Source organism: Notamacropus eugenii, chromosome 7 (assembly GCF_028372415.1).
Source record: "Notamacropus eugenii isolate mMacEug1 chromosome 7, mMacEug1.pri_v2, whole genome shotgun sequence".
Taxonomy (NCBI): domain Eukaryota; kingdom Metazoa; phylum Chordata; class Mammalia; order Diprotodontia; family Macropodidae; genus Notamacropus; species Notamacropus eugenii.
In genome coordinates this window covers 9,954,962-9,975,130 of record NC_092878.1, presented here as the reverse complement: position 1 = coordinate 9,975,130, position 20,169 = coordinate 9,954,962, and the positions used below count along the sequence as shown (strand labels likewise).

The 20,169-nt window shown below is 41.2% G+C and overlaps 1 protein-coding gene across 2 annotated transcripts in view; it reads right to left on the bottom strand.

The window, feature by feature from the left end:
* The window catches only part of SLC7A8 (solute carrier family 7 member 8), a 72,166-nt gene that overhangs the window by 27,327 nt on the left and 24,670 nt on the right, over nt 1-20,169 (bottom strand). For both annotated transcript variants that reach the window (XM_072624392.1, XM_072624393.1), the window contains exons 3-4: nt 14,525-14,729; nt 12,809-12,960 (exon numbers count right to left, since the gene is read on the bottom strand). In XM_072624392.1, coding sequence (XP_072480493.1) covers nt 12,809-12,960; nt 14,525-14,729 — 357 coding nt within the window. The remainder of the gene's footprint in view (nt 1-12,808; nt 12,961-14,524; nt 14,730-20,169) is intronic.

Sequence of the window (20,169 nt, the reverse complement as noted above, 5' to 3'; positions counted from 1 at the left end):
CCATCTGGAGCCCATGCCATCCATCCCTTGTCATATGAAATAGGATGCACACATTCCACAGACCTCAGACAAACACAAACGCAGACAAAACCGAGAGGTAAATGTACACACTATTGGTCAGTAAAAATCTCTTTATGGATAGACTTTTGACAATGAGGATCCCATGAGGTTAAAACTTTACATCTTGTCTGTTCTTTATCCCAACATTTTTATTAGGCTTTCCAATCAAGAAATATAGTCAGCTATACTGAGCTAGGCCTGGCAGTCAGTGCTGGTTACAGCTAGGGAGAGAGAGTCCAGGATGTAGTTCTTTAGGCCCAGCTAGCTCAACCTAACTGACTCAGCAGGTACTTTGGCATATGGGGGAAAGAATCTGGAGATTTCAGGAAGAATGGAGGTGACCCAAAACACCAACCATGCAAATTTTATGTATATGAAATAAGGAAATTCACAATTTATTCCATTTTTTTGACATGAAACATCAGTAGAGAGAAAAAACAAGCTAGCAACTAAAGAGAAACTGAAGAACATATGGGCTCCTTCTCCTCAAAACTTGCCCCTTTTGGTATATTTGGCAGGTTTACAACCTTGTAATCCTAATGGTGATCCTATGAACACGTAGGACAGCAAGGTGGAACAGTAGATAAAGTGCTAGGCCTAGAGTCATGAAGCCATTTTGTGAGTTCAAATCTGGTCTCAGACACTTACTAGCTGTGTGACCCTGGGCAAATCACTTACCCCTGTTTGCCTCAGTTTCCTCTTCTTTAAAGTAAGTTGGAGAAGGAAATGACAAACCACTCTAGTAGCTTTGTCAAGAAAACTCCAAGTGGAGTCATGATCCTTTCCCTTCCCAGAAATTAGGAAAGGAAACAAAAAGAAGATAGGATCATAAATTGTTTTCAATCTCTTCATTTTACAGTTGAGGAAACTGAGGCCCAGAGACATGAAATGACAACTAAAGATTGGAGGTAGCAAGAGGGTTGGCTCATATTAGATCCAAGGTCCTCTACTGGAAAGCCAACACTCTTTCTGTACTTCTTTGCCAATAGCTGTAGCCTCCTTTCCCCTCTGTCTACCCTTGCTCAGCATCTATTCACTGAAGGACAGTAACTGTTTATTTGTTGTTGTTTTCTTTTTTCCCAAAAGAGGCAAAGGAGGGCTGAACCTAAGGTGTAAGAGGGTTATTTAAGCTCCTGGGGAGAAAGGCAAGAGATCCACCTCAGACCTCAGGGGAAATTAACATTAACTGGAGTCCTAAGGGAACCACCCCGAATTCTGGTAGCTACTGTAAACTCAGGAGCCTCACCTGCTTTATGGTTTGGGGATTCAGTGCTCAGGGAGGAAAGATGGCATGTTAGGAGGAGTACTCTGTTTTCAAATCACACAACCATCCTGTCCCTTCTTTCCTTCATTTCCAGCCCCCTCCCCATTTACTCTCCTTTACTTCAACCTCTTACTCTGGGATGTATTTCTCCAATAGTGATTTGTGGTAGATGAGTCCCTTCAATCAAACTCCATCACACTGACCAACTCAGCAACATGGAAACTTGGGCACTGGTAATAGCAATGGGTGGAGTATCAGGAGGCTGTTTTCTAACTCTGCTTCTATTTCTGACTGACCTTAGGCAAGTCACATAACTGCTTGGTTTCTTTCTGCTAGGTTCCCAGGTGTGATGAGCCATTGCCAACACCTCCACCCCCAGTGAAAGTTTCCAAAGTGCAAGTTATGCACACTCCACAGGCAAAATGACTGGGCAAACTCCCCAGAGGCTGTGTGAGCTTATTCCTTGTTATAAATCAGTGGCTCTCAACTGGGACCCATGACCTTGGTTTTTTTAATATCTTGATAAATGTGTTTCAATATAATTGATTTCATTTTAAAATTCCATTTATTTTAGTTTGTATGTTTAAAAGTATTATTCTGAGAAGGGATCCATAGGCTTCACCTGACTAGCAGGAGGGTCCATAATGTAATGCAAAATGTCAAAGAACACCTACTATAAATATATGTGAGCTTGTTCTCTTAGTGTTACCTTAGAGAACTGGGCTGAACATACCTTGACCTTACCAGAGACACCAAAGAAACAGATCAAAGATGGTCTCTTGGACAGATGTGGTATAGCAGAAGGCATGCAATTAAGACTCACTGGATTGTTATTCTGATACGATTAAGTCAAAAAATGGCAGAGGACCATTTGGATGGGAGCCTAGATTAGTTTAATGAGAAGAGCAAAAGTTAGAAGAATGGATCAGATAAGTCACTGATTTAACCCAGTGTTGGAAGTTGGGTTAGACCATTGCCTGAAACAACATCTAGTGATAGCCTACCACAACTCACCTATTAGATCCCCTTATTCCCTTATCTTCTTTCACACTCTATCCCTTTTTACTTTCTCCTAACCTATGCCTTTGGCTCTCAAGGGCTACCACCCAGGGCCAATGAGTCTCTTAAACCCTGAACTCATTTCAGATCTCTTTCAGGGAAGCAGGAAGTGAGATACTGATATGACATATAGTAGAGGAAATAGGAACTGGATATGCTTCAACTCCCCTGGTCTCTTTAAAAATATTTTTCCTCCAAAAACCTAACTTGCTTCCCTCACTTGGAACTTATGATCCTCTGGCTTCACCTCCCCTCCCATTGGCCCCTTTGCTAACATCACAATCATGTGGTTCCCCAGAACTCAGGGAACTCTATGTTGGATTTCTTAGTATCTCTGGCATAACTCCCCTCACAGGAGCAGACTGCAGGGTGGCCTGGGGGAAGCTTGTTTTCCTTTTCCAAATCCTGGCTTCTCTTTCCTCCTCCAGATAAGTGAAAACAGGCACATGCGCATGTACACACACACACACACACACACACACACACACACAGACACACACACACACACACACACACACACACACAGCCAGGGACAGATGGGGAAAAGGGGAGGAGATATAATTGGGGAGGGGTGGCAGGGAGAAGAGGAAAGAAAAAGACCACAACACAACAGGGAGCTGGGGTGGGGAAAGGGTGACAGAGAGGACAGAAGGCTGAAGTGGGAGGTGGGGGGAAGGAAGACCAAATGAAGCAGAAGCAGAGACAAAGGTGGTGGAATGCATCAGACAGCTGTTAAAGGGGGTGGGGGGACTGTCAGCTGACACCAGCTTCTACTAACTAGAACACCCTGTTCTTCTTCGGAAAACCAAAACAAGTACCTTCTCTCAGAGAGATCCCCTTCCCCTCTAGAAAAAACGTTACCTGGAATAACAGATATCCAAGAAAGGGCTTGTTCCTAGTCTCAGTTTTTTTTTTCCTTCTGGAGGGGAACTTAAGAGATACTGAACAGATCTTAGGAACATTAATAATGACAATAATGTCATTTACATAGCACTTCTTACATACATTACCTCTTCTGATCTTCCTAATAACCCTGGGAGGAAAGTGCTAGTATCCCCATTTTACAGATGAGGAAACTGAGCTGAGTGATGTGACTTTCCCAAGAACACATGGCTAGTATGTATGCATCTGGGACAGCATCTGGACTCCAAATTCACTACTATACTCCACCTAGCTGCCAACAGTCTCCAGTCTATTATTCAAGGACTCCCTTTTTAACGTCAAAATACTCATATGCCCTTGCCCCAAGATAGCAATCATACTATTAGTATCTTTTGATTAAGAAAATCATCCTTTCCTCCTCAAATGTCTGCCACGACCAAATTTAAAATCCCATTTAGTATTTAAGGCCTCTATCTTTCTAGTCTGCTTATACCTTACTCCCCACCATGTATTCTTCAATCCCATGACGCTATCCTCCTGGCTGTTGCTCAAGACACTTCATGTCTCAGCCATGGGGCATTTTTCTCTGGCTGTCCTCCATGTCTAGAATTCTCTCTCCTCATCTCACCCACTGGCTTCCTCTGGCTTCCTTTAAGTCCCAACTAAAATCCCACCTTCTACAGGATGGCTTTCTCAACTCCCCTTAATTCTAGTGCCTTCCTTCTAATAATTTCCTATTTAGCCTACATATAGCTTGTCTGTACCTATGTTTGCCTGTTGACTCTCCCATTAGATACCCGTTATGTGGACCCTTTACAAATAACTCTTGAAGTCTCCTAAAGATCCAAAGACCACAAAGTTGGGAGCCATTACTGATCCAGTTCAACCCATCTATAATGAGGAAACTGAAGCCCAGAGGCAGTAGGGTAGAGTAGACAGCGTTAGATTTGGCTTCCAAGATATCTGGCCCAACACATTAGTACCTCAGCGACTTGCTCTGATAAGTAATTTAATTTGCATCTGGAAAAGCTATTAGGATACAGGTTCATGATGTCCTATACAGAAGCCTTCTTCGTGGTTGCTCTGAAACTGTAGGGGTTCCTCACTGGGCCACAGGGGGAGGGGTGTGTATTCAGAAACCAAAGTGATAGGTTGGAGAGGCTCTCCCTGGAAGGCACCGCAGCTCTTAGAAGGAGTTGGGCACGTGTTTCTAATTCTGAAACAGCCTCCTTGGCACACCCCTGCCTGATGTCAGTGAGTTTCTAGAGACCTAGGAGGTAACCAACAGCAGGGGCCAAAAGACATTGCTAGGCCAAAGAAAATACCAAGACTTGTTTGACTTTGAAAGTCTGGCCCAAAGCTCAGATAAGATTCTTTTCATTGGCCCACTCACGGAGAACAGGCAGTATTCACCACACCTACAGAGGCCCTGAAAAAAGTAAAACAGAAGATGGCAGGTCCCTGAAGTTTTCATTCCATTCTTAAAATTCTGTAGGATTATTTTTAATTGAATACTTATTTTCTCTCCCTTCCAGCCCCTCTACTTAAAAAAAAAACCAAACTCTTATAACAAATATACAAAGTCTCGCAAAACATATTCCTACACTGACCATGCCCACGAATGTTTGTCTTTCTCTGCATCTTGAGTCTCTGGCAGGAGATGTGTAGCATTCTGCATCACAGGTCCCCTGGAATCATACTTGGTCACTGCAATGATCACATTTCTTAAATCAAAGCTATCTGTTTTTACAGCGTTGTTATTGTATAAAATTGTTCTCCTGGACCCACTTCCATAACTGGACCAATCGATACTAGTCTTTCCAGTTTTCTCTGAAACCATCCTGTTTGCCCTCTTTTATGCTATGATAGTATTCCATATTATTCACCATTCAATTAAGTTTCCGACCTCATTTCCTCGAAGTCTAGAACTAAGTCAGCGTTCCATTCATAAAGGTTAGACAAGTCATATAAAGGACTTCCCGGATACTGTTGGAAACTTAAGGCAATGCTTTCACCCTTTTAATGTCAGGGGCGCAGGGGAGGTACTTGATTTTCAGAGAAATTCTACTCCTTCTAAACTTCCAGCACAAATGCTCACATTTATAATTTATATTTTAAGGTCTATAATGTTTTCCTCACAACAACCCCATAAGAGAACATGACCTAACTTTCCCTAAAATCAAACCAAATGGAGAAGCTGGGTACTTGGCTCTCTAAATGCTTGCTCATGCCCATATCCACTGTATGTAACCTGTGGCCTTTCTTAGTTCCTAATCCACTGTCTTTTTTCAGGCCAGTTTTCACTCCTCACTCTCATTTTGCCTTCCTCTTTCATCTTATCCTGATCTCTCAGTGCCAGCTGCTGGGCCAGTAGTTTCTGCTGAATCACCAGCCTGTGCCTGGATCAGCCAAGAAGCCCAAATGCAGTGCTCAGCATTTCACAAGAGCTAAGTACTTCTCTTTTTCTCTACTAGCCAGAAGTTGTCCTGACCATGGAAAGGAGGACAGAAAAAAACTCAGAAATAAGAACCCAGTGGAGACTTCCTTGATAGCTAATTGTTTTCCCAGGGTGGGCCAGGCAGGTTCTTAGATAAATGTCAACTCATTCCTTAACCCCTACAGACCAATCTGCCAACAGCCAGGTACTGGATGGATAGGACAGACCAAGATTTGACACAAGAGGTTATGCTTTGGTCCAGAGATGGTGTCTTAATCTGGGGCCCAAGAACATTATAAATTTTTTTTGATAACTACTTCACATTAATTGGTTTCATTTGTAATCCTATGTATTTTATACATTTAAAATTCTGACACTCCCAATGTTATGAACCTCTGATCTAGAGTGATTTTTGAAGGGCTGGTCTAAACCTCTGGTCATCCCTACTTGTAGTTGGCATGTAGAAATCTGAGTTCAAAGGGTTTTCTCAGAGGACATACAGACAAATCTATACCTAAGCCCAGAAATCCCTCTGTGACATCCTGGACAAATGGTCATCCAATCTTCATTCCAATGGTGGGTAATAGCTTATCTCCCAAAACAACACATTCCACATTTGGAGTGATTTGCCATTTCCTTTTCCAGCTCATTTCACAGATGAGGAAACTGAGGAAAATAAATGATTTGCCCAAAGACACACAACTAATAAGTGAGGCCAGATTTGAGCTCAGGAAGATTCATCTTCCTGACTCCAGCCAGGCCCTGTGGCCTATCCATTGCACCACCTACCTGCCCTTTTGCCCCCTTACTCCTCAATTTTACTCTCTGGGGCCAAGCTAAACCAGTGTAATTCTTCTTTCACTGACAACTCTTCAGCATTTGAAGGCAGTTATCTTATCCTAAGTTGCTCTGCCCAATCCCTCCCAGTTCCTCTCCTCCAGTATAAATATGCCTTTCCTTGAACTGATTCTTAGAGACTACTGAATATGGAAAAGCAGGATCTGGCAACTGAAAGAAATGCTGCTGATGTATCCAGGGTCTTTAACTAGGACTAGAAGGGCTATGGACCTAAGAAAGAAATACAGATTTCTTATGGAATCAGGGAGGAAGAAGGAAGAGAGCTAAGAAAAAGGCTACAGTTCAGCTGATGGTCATAGGAACCTCTACCAAGGAATCTCTAGGTTATTCCCTAATTTAGACAAAACTGGACATTGCATCTTCCTGTTCTTTGTACCTATAAATGCCTACCGGTACAGTATAATAGAATGAGGAAAACACTGGACTTCAAGTCAGGAGTTGATGCTGGCTGACACTTATTAGCTATGCGATCTTGAACAAGACAATCCCTTCTGAGCCTCAATTTTCTTATCTGTAATGAGAAGTCACATAGTCTCTCCATTTTCTGCAATTGGAAAATGAGGTTGAATTAGAGGATATTTAAAGTCTAGTGACCTCCCTCAGGCATTTCAAAGACTGAAGTCACTACAACCACTTTGGGAATTTTTAAAGGTCTATACATGTGCAGGTTATTAGGATGAATATGGTTATACAGTCTTGGAATAAACAATGACCCAATTCTATTGACCCTTGAGTCTAGGTTGACATCCAGCTGATGTCTAAAGAGTCTGAAGAGAGGTCCGTATCATTATCCATGGAGTGTTCATGGCACAGGTAAAGAGGTGATATGGAAAAGGAAGAGGGACTCAGGAGTTCCAAGGAGCGAGAAGAGACAGTTGGGTGTTAGATTAATATGTAAGTGATATGCAAAACAGAATCCTCATTATTACCTCTTAAAGCTTTCCAACCACTGCTCAAGGACTAATCTGTTGTGTAACTGCAGTGCAGCTCAGGGTCAGAAATTACACATGAGAAATGAAAGCCTTTTCCCTTAAAGTGACAAGGTAGAGGTTTAAAGCCAAGGAAAGTTAGCCCTTCTGGAATTTCAGGAGAAAAGATGGAAACCTAAACAGAAACATTTATTTCCCTTGGGCCTTTCATTCGTTAAGCAAGGGAGAAACCTGTACAGAAGGAGAAAGGTGGGAAGAGAGAGAAAAAAACAAGTCAGAGCGAGTGGGAAACAACCATGACCCTGGAAGCAAGGAAGGAGCCCAGGAGCTGCATTAACTAACTGTGCAGGGTCAGCATGTTCCCTAATACAGAAGCAGACAAACAGATCAAGGAAAGGAGTGGGAATGGGGGGCCCCCAGAGAGCAGGAAAAGAGGGAGTGAATGATAACCTGCTCTCTTCTCTGCAGCCACCACTTCAAGTTGGCTATAACCAGAAGCAGTTTTTTTTTTACGTAATATTTTTATTTCCCCCCCATTACATGTAAAAACAATTTTAACATTCTTATCACACACACACACACACACACACACACACACACACAGACCTGTTCCCCTCTGCCTTTCCTTCCTCCCACCAAATACACACACTCTCTGGATGGGAGAAGAGCTTTTCATTTAATTATACTGTACAATCCGTCTCTTTTCTGACACTGCGTAGGTTGGGGAGATTTTGCTGACTCAGCAGCGAAGGATCAGCTTTGACCTGAACCATGCAGCAGCTGTATTGCACAAATCCACGTCTGCAGTCTCCACCCCTCCCCTCTCCCCCCACCAAGGCAGAGCAATAACAAACTGGTTGCAGCAGGTTCTTTCCTCCCTCCCTACTCTGGCATTTCACATCTCAGATCGCTTCCAAAGTAGCCCCATAACAGTTACTCCATCTCCAGTACCTCCCACATTCAGGCACAGTGCTAAGATTTTGAATTTCCTAATTCATGCCTTCCCTACCACACACTGATCTACTGAACTGGATGTTCCTTTTTCCACAGCAGTTTTTCCCTCTCTAACTTTCCATGTTACCCACTTAAAAAAAAAATCTCTTTCCTATGGTTGGAAATAGTGAAAAGAAAGAGGGTTGAAAGTGGAATGGTTTTGGGATCTTCCACTTCCCCCTCAAGGGAAAAAAATTCATTAAAACTATATATACCAACTATACTACTCACCCTCTTTGGGGATCAGTTTCCTTATCTGTAAAAATCAAAAGTTGGACTTGAAGATCATAGAGCTAAAGAATTAGAAGTGAAGCCATCCATCTCATCCTACTTCCTTTTATACCTGAGGAAACTGAAACCCAGAAGAGAAAAATGACTTGCCCTAGATCACACCTGTACAGTAAGGATTAGAACCCAGATCCCAGATCTGGGTGTGGAGGGCATTCCAAGGAACCATATTGGATCCCTTTTGCATCTACCATCCTGTATGCTAAGAATACAATAGCATAAATTTAGGTTTCCAAAATAAATCATTCCCGTAAGTGGTATAGTGGATAGAGTGAGTGCTGGTTTAGAGCCAGGAAGACCTGAGTTCAAATCCAGCCTCAGATAATTCCTAGCTATGTGACTCTCACAGAAGTTCATGTAATCTGTTTGCCTCAGTTTCCTCAACTGTAAAAGAGGGACGTTAACAGTTCCTACCACCACCTGGGATTATGATAATATTTGGAAAGTGCTTACTTTGCACAACAGCACCTGACACATATTAGGCACTCTAAAAGCTTCCCCTTCCCATTTCCACCACTCCATGTCCCATAAATCTGAAAAAAAAATGACACATGCTGTCAAACTCAGCTCAAAATAACAATGGGCATTTTAAGTAGGTCACCTGTGATACAGGTTGTCCCTTTAAAGAAAGCTGCCTTTTCAAGGTAATTCCCCTGGCAACCTAGTCCCAATCTATATTAGATATCTAGTTACATTAGATATATTATCTATACGTCAAGAAATGTGAGGAACTCCAGAGGAGAAGATCTAGGGGGAAGTGATTTAAAAGCTGACTCCTTGAAGCCAGGTTAAAGGAATTTGGGGTACTTGGCTTAAAGAAAAGGATATGAGGGAAATGGAAAAAGGAGCTGGGTTATCTGGAACATAGTAAGAGCTTAGTTTATTGATCAATTGAGTAGGGGAAAGGACATATAATAGTGGTCTGAAGTTAAATAAAGGGATATTATATAGGCAATTGCAATCAGAACTTCCATAGATTTAGCTCTGGAGGAATCATTAAAGATCATCCCATTATAGGATCATAGAATTGGAGCTTAGAGGTCCAACCCCTTGACACTGAGGATTGGAAGTTAAAGGATTTGCCAAAGATCAGGTAAGAAAGAATCTGAGGTGGGATCCAGACTCAGCTCTTTTCTACTTTCTTTAGAGGAACACGGGAAAGGATTAAGTTCAAATTAGAGCAAGAAGGATTTGGGTGTCCAACTGGAAAGGTGCTTTTTTTATAACCAGTGAGTGCAGAGAAATGGGAATGTATTAGCAAGGGAGATTTTTGAATTATTCTTTCTGGAGGCTTATAGGTTGATAATTGACCATCTGAGATAATATAGATACAATTGTGTGTAGAAATCCTGGGGGACAGACCAGATGACCTTTAGGGATCCTTCCTAGCCTAGGGGTCTTGTGATCAAAGCCACAAGTCAGGCTTTACAATTCTTTCCCTGGCTCCATCCCTAGCACTTGTCAGATGCTGGAATAGGTTGCTGACAGATATTGTGAAATCTACCTCTCTGGATCTATTAAAAACCAGGAGAGATTCTTATCCATCTAAAAAGGCTCAGAGCAATTTGGCTCCATTGTGGGAGGCAATGAGGCACATACTCCAAAGAGGGGATGTGCCCAGTAGCCTAAGTATAATGTGAACTTCATAAGCTTTGGAGTATGTAGGGAAGAATAACAATGAGAGCTGGGAACTCTTACCTGTTGACCTGTTATGAAGAAGCTATCTAATCATAGAGTATAAACTTGATGACTGTTAAAGGTTCCTTCCAGCTCTAAGAATCCATGATACTGTCTAGCTCCAGCCCAAAATACTTCCAGCAACATCAGCAAGAAAGAGGAAATTGTGTGCCTGTGTGCTCACTCCTGAGACAGAAATAGCAGTGGCCAGCATTTTGGTTGTTTTTCAGAGTTCCACCAAAAGTAAGTTTGTCCAGCAGCAAAAGGCAGAAAACTATTCTTGCCTTCCCAAGAGTTCCTTCATGGAACTACAGGCATTTCTGACTGGCAGGCACAATGCTCCAGAGACCCAGGTAGTCCCCGGGTGCTTAGCTGTTTCGATGTTGTCTAAACGTTGCAGATCTGGAGCACAAACAGGTGAGTATGTATTTGAAATCCTCTAGTGGCATTGGATATTATCTTCCTTACTTAACTTGAACAACAGCTCTTCCCAACTATAAGAGTTCCTTGGAATGCAATGCCCTGTGACAAGGACTGTCAACCTATGAAAACAATCCAATGATGGCCCACACATTGCAAGAGTCGGTACTAGTGAGTGGTCTAATCCAGGAGAGTCAGGCCTTAACAGTCACTATCCCTTTAAACCTCCTCAGCCTTCACCAACATATCCCAGCAAAAGGGATCAGCACCTTGGACCACCACCACTTTTGAATGGTTACCGATCTATAATCTAAACCTATAAACCAATCAGGGCTGCATTAAGGGACCTAAGTAGTATAGCATCAGTAAATTAAGTGTACGACTGCTCTGGGGACATGATATTGGAAAGGGGGGGTGGGGGGGTGGGTAGAGAGACAGTTTAGTTAGTGCTAGAACTCTGGAACTGGGGCCTTTAAAAAAACATTGTTCAATTCAAGTACTCCCTTGATAAGGAGACTGACATCTACCAATTCCTGATTATTCCGTGGGACCTTTGTCCGTGTACTATAAATCTGTCATGGAGATCCGCCCAAATCTGGCAATCTAATCCCTATCTGTATCGATATTAGGCATATAATTATTATGATTAACTGCTAAGTTCTAAACTGGGAAGACTGCTGTAAGATTTCATAGAAAGGAAAGACCATTGTGAGTTGGGATGAAGTCAGAGGGACTTCAGCGAAAAACATTAACCAGTTCCAGCATTTGGTCTAGCACAGGCTGGGTGATATTTAAATCACTTCCCATTAAACTGCCTAAAAGTAAATCATTCATTGTATCTGGGGTCTTTAAAACAGATATTGCCTATTCACTCAAAACACAAACCAGGAGAAAGAGACAACCATTTGGCACCATCGGAGTCTTTTTGTATGCACAACTGGTTCTGGCTCAGGTGCCAAAAGGACATGCAGTAAGGGAACTGGAAGCAAGTTAAAGAATACTCATATATATGCTCCTGCTCCAAAGCTCACAGGGCAGACTGCATTCGGGAAAGCACACTATGTGAACACATACACACATATATACGATATATACTATACATGATATTCCAAAGATCTTAAAATAGTTTTAAGCTGGTAGGAGTTTCCTAGACCAAGCTTAAAATTGCACCAAAACTTTTGGGACAACTGTATACTTGAGAGGTAATGTGGTGTGGTGGATTCTGGTCTTGGATCCAAGAAGACCCAAGTTCAAGTCTCCCACTGCTGATATGAGCTGGGCGTGTGACCCTGGGCAATTCACTTAACTACTCAGGGCTCTAAGACTGTAAGTTGCAGAGAGTGCTTACCCACCTTAGTGATCTGAATTTCTTTATCTGGGGGTTCCCTATATGGATGAAATCAACCATGGGTCTAATTCCTATCCCAAGCTGCTATGTATATGTACATTTGGGCGTACATATATACAATACATGTATGGGTGAGTATGTGCATGCATGTGTACTTATAATTCTGGTTATTTCCTGCAACTCATATTTATATAATGTTTTACATTTTTTACAGAGCAGTTTCTTCACAACTTTCTAAGGTCAGTAAAATAGTACAAGTATTCTCATTTCCATTTCACAGATTGGAGAAACTGAAGCTCTATGAATTCAGGTGACTAACTTGTAGTCACAGAGTTACATTAGATACTGCCTCTCCTTCATCTGTACTTTGTATGGGTGCTTATGAAATGTCTGTTCATAGATTAAGGGGTAAGTAGGTATGGGCCCGCTGCCATGAAATCTGACAAATCTGATGAGACCCACACTAGACACTTGCCAATACATGGGTTTGTCTAAGACGCCAGCAAGTGGAATGTAGGCTAAGGGAATCAGGATCACAAGGGCTGCAAGGAGGGCACCCAGTTGAATAGGAGGAAGACTCAGCAATTACTCACATAAGCAGACGGCAGCCAGAAGTCGTAGCCCAGACTCTGGAGGAAAACAGGTGGGGAAGAGTGGTTGCAGCACATAATTGGAGAAGGTAAGAGCAATGACAGCCTGGTTGGTGGGGTAGATTACTAGCACAGCGATCCACAATCTTAGGAACCTGATGGGAGGAAGAAGACAGGGCATGAATTGAATGAATCCCTTCCTTCAGGGGTAGCCAAGGTACAACTTGCTCCAAAAAAGGGACACCTGGGAAACTTGAGGGCAGCCTTCGTGCAAAGGGAGGGTGTTAGAAGGGAGTACCCTTTATCTTCAAGTCTATGAAGGTGCTAAACCACAAAGAAGTGAGAAGCATGTCCTTTCAGGCTGTGATGTGTTTTATTAGCAATTATTGCTAATGTTTCAGCAAGTAATAGCATAGGCATTTATTAGCATAGATTTCAGTGTTCCTTTGCCTCCCTCCCCTTTCCAGGTTTCTACCTCCCGGGCTCCTAGTTTCTTCAAAGATGGGGGGATGGACAGAAGGATCCAAACATATTTCTTACAATTCCCCCTTTGAACCAAGCAAGGAAGGCTAGTCTCTGAAGCAACTGAATAGGTGGGATTGAAGAGAATGAGAGCTCTTTACAACCTTTTCTTTAGGGTGGGATTATTAAGTTTTTCCTGAAACAACTGTAGATATTGTTTGGCATTTGAGGGAAACCTAAGAATATATCATTTAGTTTGTCTCGCAGAGCAGTGAGCCTTGTTAATGTAGGATGAGCAGGACTTGTGTTTCTTCCAGTGGTGGAAGATCTCCCATCAGTCTCATTAGTCAAGATGAATAAACAAAAACAATAGACTGCCCAGGGCTCTCACAGGTTGAGTCCAAGATGAGAGCTGTGTGGTTTTCTTTGTTCTGCTCGTGGTCTTCATTTTGAGGCACTCTCCAATAAGATGGTGACAGGTTTAAGAAAACTGTACCTTATTCTGCTAATGCTATCAAACTGGAACAACTTTGAGAAAAGTCCCAACATGGAGTCAAACCAACATTAGGGTCTCAGAGGCAACTGGTAAATCCCCCTTTCTAGTTCTCTGCAGTGCTTCACTTGTCCCAAGAAAGGACATAATGGAAATGACTCTAGGTACTAGACAAATTGGCCAACTCTCTCCTATATTAAAGTTAGTCTAATTCTGGTATGGAGTTACTTGGCCTGAATTATCATTACATTTATCCCAAACCAACAGAAATCTGGACATCTATCCACCTCATCTCAACAATAGTCTTAAAAATATATATATATATAAAATGGTATATTTATTTATTTAGCTGGTTTGTGTTTTTAAAAAATATTTTATTCCCCCCCTAATAACAGGTTAAAAACAATTTTTAAGAATTTTTTTTAAATTTTGGGTTCCAAATTTTCTCTCTCCCTTCCTCCCCCACCTAGGATAAGCAATTTGATGTAGGTCATACATGCACCAACACCACTTCTTAAAGGAGAGGCATCTTATTATAATAATAGACAAAAAGAGGCACCAACTCCAAATTTATAGTTGCATGGCTGAGTCAGATGAGAGACTTCTGCAGTCTGGTGATAAGTCATTGAGGATTCCCAGTTGCCCACCCAAGAAAGAGAACAAGGAACCCAATGATGAGATCTTGAATTGTATTGCTTAGAATTCCCAGGCTATTCCATTTCCTGCTGCCCAAAGTTACCCAGCGCCCCAGAGAATAACCTTACCCTGCTAGACCTCCAAAGATGTCCTTGACATAAGAGTAGTCACCTCCAGATTTAGGGATAGTAACTCCAAGTTCAGCATAACAGAGTGCACCCACAGCTGTGATGAGCCCTGTTACAATCCATATAATCAGGGCAAGGCCCACAGAGCCAGCATTCTCCAGAACACCTTTTGGTGAGACAAAAATTCCCGAGCCGATGATGTTTCCTGTGAGAGAAGATAGAAAGGAAAAACTCAAGTCAAATCAAGTAAACTAGCATTTATTTATTAAGTACGTGCTATGTGCCAAGTACTGTGTTAAGTGCTGGAGATAAAAAAACAAAACAAAACAATCCCTTCCATCCAGGACCTTACAGTCTAATGGAGGAAACAGCATAACTACCATGTACAAACAAGATTAACACAGGTTAAATAGGAGGTAATTTCAAAAGGAAAGCACTTGTGGGTGGGGGGAATATAGTCATATGAAAAAATGCTGCAAAGAACAAATAACTAGGAAAACGCAAATTTAGAGCAATTTTGAGGTTCTGCCTCACAACTGACTGATTAGTAGAGCTGACAAAAAGGAAAATGTCCAATGGTGTACAGGCTTGTGGGAAAACAGGTGTGTTAATGCACTAGTGGAGGAGATGTAAATTAACCCAGACATTCTGGGAAGCAGTTATTGTGCACGCCCTTTGACCCAGCAATACCATTACTGGTCTATATCCCAAAGTGATCAAAGAAAGAGGACAATGGCCCAGATACACAAAAATATTTAGAATGGCATTGTCACAGCAAAAAACTGTGACAAATTATATGAAATTACATGCCCTTTAACTTGATAATGTTTAATATAAAATTTTGGAATAATCTCTTTGTTCTCTCTGAAGCAAACTCAGATGGTGCCTCTTCCTATGTCAACAAAGCCAGCCAAGGCTGACTCTACATTCCTTAGGAGATCTTTAATCTAGGACACTATCTTGAATAATGGGACTTTCCTTTATATCTTATTATATGTAGACACATACTATGTTATGGCATATTAATGGTAAAGAAAATATAGACATCTTGGGTCGTAATTTCTATTGAACTTTGCTTACCCTTTCCTATGTCAGTTATCTGTTTAGGGCAGGAAGCCTGCCACTCACTAGTGGTGGGATTTTCTTCCTTGTCACCGAGACATATGTTTACCCAGCCTGGAATCACAAGGCCTGACCAACATTACTTTGTTAATTGTCTTGTCTTACTAAATTTATGATTTGTTCAACTAGGAGAGTTCCTTTCTCACGGCAAAATGTATAAAAGCCAGAACATTTCTGGCTCCATAATGCATTATGTTACCGTTGTCTTTAATAGGGAATTGATTAATTAATCAATTAAATTATAAAATGTATGCATTTAGCCTGTTGCCTTTTCTTTAACCGAGTTTTCAGGTCAACAAACTGGACAATGGCTAAATAAATTATGGTACATGAATGTAATAGAACTATTACTGCACCTTAAGAAATGACAAATATTGTTTCAGAGAACCTTGGATGCAGAGTAAAGTGAGAAGAATTAGGAAAATCATTTGCACAATCAATAAAAATGTAAAGGACAGTGAGTTTGAAAGATGTCAAAAGTTTTATCTCTGAAGGGACCAATCCAGACCTGAGAAACAATAACGTAGCATGCTTCTCAATTCCTGACAGAGAGGGCATGGGCGAGAGGTGCAGGATGAGATGTACATTTTTAGACCTAGGGAATGTATTGAATTATTTTGTTGGAATATACCGATTATAAACATATTCAGGCAAGTTACAAGGGAAGGCTTTTATGGGAGAAGGGTGGTGGTTAAATCTGTGATAATGAGGCATTTTTAAAAAATCCACAGAAAAGAGACTAGCAGAATAGTTTCATTATTGCTTATAATGTATTAGACATTCATAGTTTCCTGTATGATACTTTTCTGTGTTTTTTTAATTGAAATACTCCTCTTTGTTCATGTATAATGTTTATAATTTTTTTTAAAAAGCAAATTAAAAAAAGATTCCTTAGATGATCTCCCTGAGAGACAACAGACTTACTCCCACTGGGAAGTATGGGATGACTCTACATTCACTTGATCCTCAAGATCACAGAATTTTAGAGTCAAGAAATACACTTGATCAGGAGTGACCCAGCATCTGCTTACAGAGCTCCAGTGATGGGGAGATAGCCAATTCCATTCTGGTCTAGCCCCAAGTGTTGGGAGTGACAATAATTTCAAGTTAAACAGGACAAGTGTTAGAATTCCCATTGTATGGATGAGGAAACTGAATCACACAAGAGTAAAACCATTTGTTCCAAATCATATCACTTCTTTAGGGTCTGAACCAAGAGGAGGTGGACTTTTTTTTCCACACTGTTAATAAAGGATGCTCATCTGGAGGTCTCTTTTAGAACAAAGATGGAAAAAAGAGTAGGTGTTCTTGAAAGGGATGGCAATCTACAGGATGGGTTAACACAATAGGAGGTGTGGGTTATATTAAAATGAAGGTCCCAGAGTACTTGATTTAGGTCATTCAAACCTAGGTCAAAGAGACATCAATTTCCATATCACCTGTCTGGATAATAGGGAGAATCAACTTTCCTCCAGGACCTGGGAGCAAACACAATGAGCAGGAATATAGCCCAAACTTATAATTCCTTTTATTGTCTAATTTATTTAGATCTTGGCCAGAATAAATCTCTTAAGAGAATTTTTCCACCCTGGTTGGTTTCTGGATAAGGAAGTAGAAAAGAGGAAAAACCTTGGTCCTAACAAAATAATTAGTTATAAATATAAGAAAGAAATATTAATGAATGGGTTGGTCTTCTCCTGAGAACTAGAAATAGCCTGAGGATAAATTCTGCTTCTAATGCTTCTGTACCTCCTGGTCTAAGTGAGGCTCTACCAGACAGGACATGGTGAAAGGTGCACCAGACTTTTAGTCTAGAAAGAACTGGGCTTGCTGGTTTGTGTAACCATGTGTAAGCTCACTTAGCCCTTCTGGGCTTCAGTTTCCCCAGCTGTAAAATGTAACAATCATAGACCTACTCCCCAGGATTGAGGTGAATAAAGATCAAATGACATCAGCTCTTAAGCATGTTGTTATAAACCTTAAAATTCTCTATAATGTTGACTATGATTAAAGAGAAGGAAAATTCAACTTAACAAGGGCACAAGATGGGAGAATCTTGACTAGATTAAGTCCATTGGGAAAAGACCTAGGGATTTGACTAGAAACTCATTGAGTCAACGTTGTGACATGGCATCTTATTTACGCTGAGAGTAAGAGGGGCCCAGAATGAGGGAAGCCATCATCTTGTTCTACCTTGCCCTGGTCAGACCACACACCTGGAGGCCTGGGTTCAAGTCTAATAGTGAGACCAGAATGTGTCCAGAAGAGGGCAACCAGGATTGAAGGAGACCAAAGACTATGCCATGCCAGAATCAGTTCCATGAATTGGGAATGGTTAGGCTGCAGAAGCTGAAAGACAAGTCTTGACCAAGAAAACTCCAAATGGGGTTACGAAGAGTTGGACATGACTCAGAAATGACCAAATAACAACAAAGATGTACTGGCAAATGCTTAACAACTGGTTCTCCAGAAAAACATGTGCCTACAAAACACTGAAATTTCATGTACATTCTTAACATTTCTCCAACGCTCGCAAATATAAACCATCAACAGAATAATAAATCAAGCCCTGATATATATACATATATATTTTCATATATATGTACATATGTGTATGTATTTTTTTTTTGCCAGTTTCTGGGGTGTAAATGCTTTACACTGAAAACCTAACAATCAGCTCTCTCCCATGGGTCCAAGCTGGCTCCAGCATAATAATGCTTATATGAATGCACGGTTTTTTCCTGCTATTAGATATAAATCCCTGGTTCTTGAGGGCAAGAGCTGTTTGATTTTTTCTTGGTATCGCTACAGTCTAGCAGTGTGTGGTATAGGAGCAGGTGCAACCTATACCTCTGGTTGATTGAAAAGAGATCATGGGGAGCTGTGTTGGGAGGCAAAGTTCTAATGAAGATTAGACTTGCTCTGGGTAGAAGTTGCAGTGAAGCAGATTTAGGCTTGATATAAAAGAAAAATTCCTGACAACTAGAGTTATCCAAGTGCCAAGGTTTTGGGATTCATCCTAAAATGCAGACATGAACATGTTGTCCCCTCCCCCCCCATCTACTCAATAAATCCCACTGGTTTCCTAGTACCTCCAGGATCAAATATAAAATCTGCTAAAATCCCACCTTCTTCAATGAGTTTTTCCTGCTCCTGTTCAATGCTAGGCTATGCTCTGAGAATGTACTCCACCTGCCCTATATAAACTTTTGTCTGTCCATAATGGTTTATCTTCTTAATTAGAATTTGTGGGCCAGGTAATGTCTTTACCTTTGCTTGATTCCCCAGCACAGTGCCTGCTACAATTATAACTTAAGAAATACTTTTTTGACTAACTGACTGGAAAACATATTCAGAAGAGATTGTTAAACTGAGAAATTAGAAATGTCTCCAAATCAGATTTGCCAATGTTGTTGGAAAATAGCCCACAAAATCCTTCTAATCCCCATCCTCATCTCTCCCAAGTAATTTGGGACTAATGTTCCAATAGAGTAGGTGAAGGGAGCATAGCATTTTATGGTTGATTGCCAGAAATCCGATTTCACAAACTTCAGTCAAAAACCATGGACCTCATAGGCAATGCAAACTTTATCTCTAATCCTAACCTGAACTTTCATCTCAAAATTTCTATGCAATTGTCATGGTTTCAGACTGTGCTTCCTAAGAGCTGGTGCCTCTCTCGTACAACCAGAGAAGGAAATGAGAGTGCCTCATTTGGAGGCAGCTCTTTCTCTACTTCCTTTGGGCCCCAGAATACATTGTGCTTTCTCTGATGTCAAAAATGCTAATGGTGCAGTGTGAGATCAGTACTGGAAGAGTCAGGACACAGAGTCCACTTAAAGAAACAGAAGGAGCTCATTTCTCTCTCAGTCTGTCTGGAACTTTCCTTCTCTAGTGATCAGAGCCCATCCACCAGAACCATTAATGTTGGTGCTACTGCCCACAAACTCAACTAAAGCAAGAGTACTTACTGATCCTGTTCTCTGAGTTTATGAAAATATAAAAAAGTTTAAGTTTTCCTGATAATATGAAGCTGTCCCCCATCCTCTCCAGCTATTCTCCAGATTTTGTTTTTGCAAATCTATGGCTTTAACTTACTCCATTAGTGTAGAATTAGTAGCTATGAGAAGCTGACCCCTTCCTGGTTCAATTAAGCTATTAAAAGCCTTAAGGATCTCAGACTGACAAATGTCCAATGTCTTCTTCACTGGCCAATGACATACAGGAGGTAACAAAGTACCTGGATGAGAGCAAATAAGGAAGCTTGGGCTGCTGTCAAGGCTGAAACATGATGGTAAACTTAAATTCCTTGCCTTGGCAAGATTTTATCAGATGACTGATCTATAGGGCATTTCAAGCCAGCAAGAGAAAAGCAATTGAACCAGGGGTCATAAAAGTAGCTCAAGGGGTTGGAAAAACAAGGTTTGACTTTGGTCCTTAAGGTGCTGAAAGTAAGTAAGTAAACCAAGGTATTTCTTCTGAGTCAGGACTGTCTTTGCTGAGGGCAAATGAGGGAGGTGACT